Source organism: Cariama cristata, unplaced genomic scaffold (genome assembly GCF_000690535.1).
Source record: "Cariama cristata isolate BGI_N322 unplaced genomic scaffold, ASM69053v1 scaffold13742, whole genome shotgun sequence".
In the NCBI taxonomy this organism is placed as follows: Eukaryota; Metazoa; Chordata; class Aves; order Cariamiformes; family Cariamidae; genus Cariama; species Cariama cristata.
In genome coordinates, this window is record NW_009602198.1 from 7,536 (window position 1) to 8,254 (window position 719).

The 719-nt window shown below is 40.6% G+C and overlaps 1 protein-coding gene across 2 annotated transcripts in view; it reads left to right on the forward strand.

The window, feature by feature from the left end:
• The first annotated feature begins 292 nt into the window (after nucleotides 1-292).
• IL1RL1 (interleukin 1 receptor-like 1) overlaps nucleotides 293-719 on the forward strand; it is a 22,426-nt gene continuing 21,999 nt past the window's right edge. For both annotated transcript variants that reach the window (XM_009694655.1, XM_009694656.1), the window contains exon 1: nucleotides 293-359. In XM_009694655.1, coding sequence (XP_009692957.1) covers nucleotides 293-359 — 67 coding nt within the window. The remainder of the gene's footprint in view (nucleotides 360-719) is intronic.

A 719-nucleotide genomic window follows, 5' to 3' on the forward strand; every position in this document is an offset into this window, starting at 1 on the left:
GGCCCACCATGGCAGAGTAATTCCCCCACCCCTATTAAACTAAGTCATAACAGTAGTTTCAATGGAACATCAACTATTGCATCGATTATAGAACAAAGAACATCATCTCAAAGCTGCCAAACCACTGCTATACACACACCCCCCCCGTACAGAGCAGCTCACATGATGTACTTTTTCACCACATGATACCATCATCTGTTAGTAGATGTACATCAGTACCTTGGCAATAGCATAGCTGATGCAGCCAGAGTATATTCTGAGATACCAATCTTCTTCTTTTTGGTTTAGAAATATGATGGAGTATGTACATTTGATCTTCTTATCTACCTTCCTCTCGGTTTCCATGACATCCGAAACATGTAAGTCACATTTTAACAATACTTTCTGATGAGGTTTATTCTGTAGAAACGTGTAGACCGTTCCCAAGTTGGTAATTTTTTTTAAACCTAAAATTAGCTAGTTTACCTCAAGCCACAAATCACAGCTTAAAAACTAGCTTTATGTGTTTTCTCTGTATATTGAAATGCACCAAGTACTGGCCATTTCTGTGACATTAAGTCTAGGTTCTACTTCTGCTCCTTGGCATCTCTGCAACCAGAAAGAAAAGGGTCTTATTAAAAGGATTTGAGAGTAACTGGTGTTCCAGGCCCCAGGTGGGCAAAGTCGCCAAGAGCATGCTTAAATTGCACCGAACAGGGCATATGTGTGTGCACCCTGCT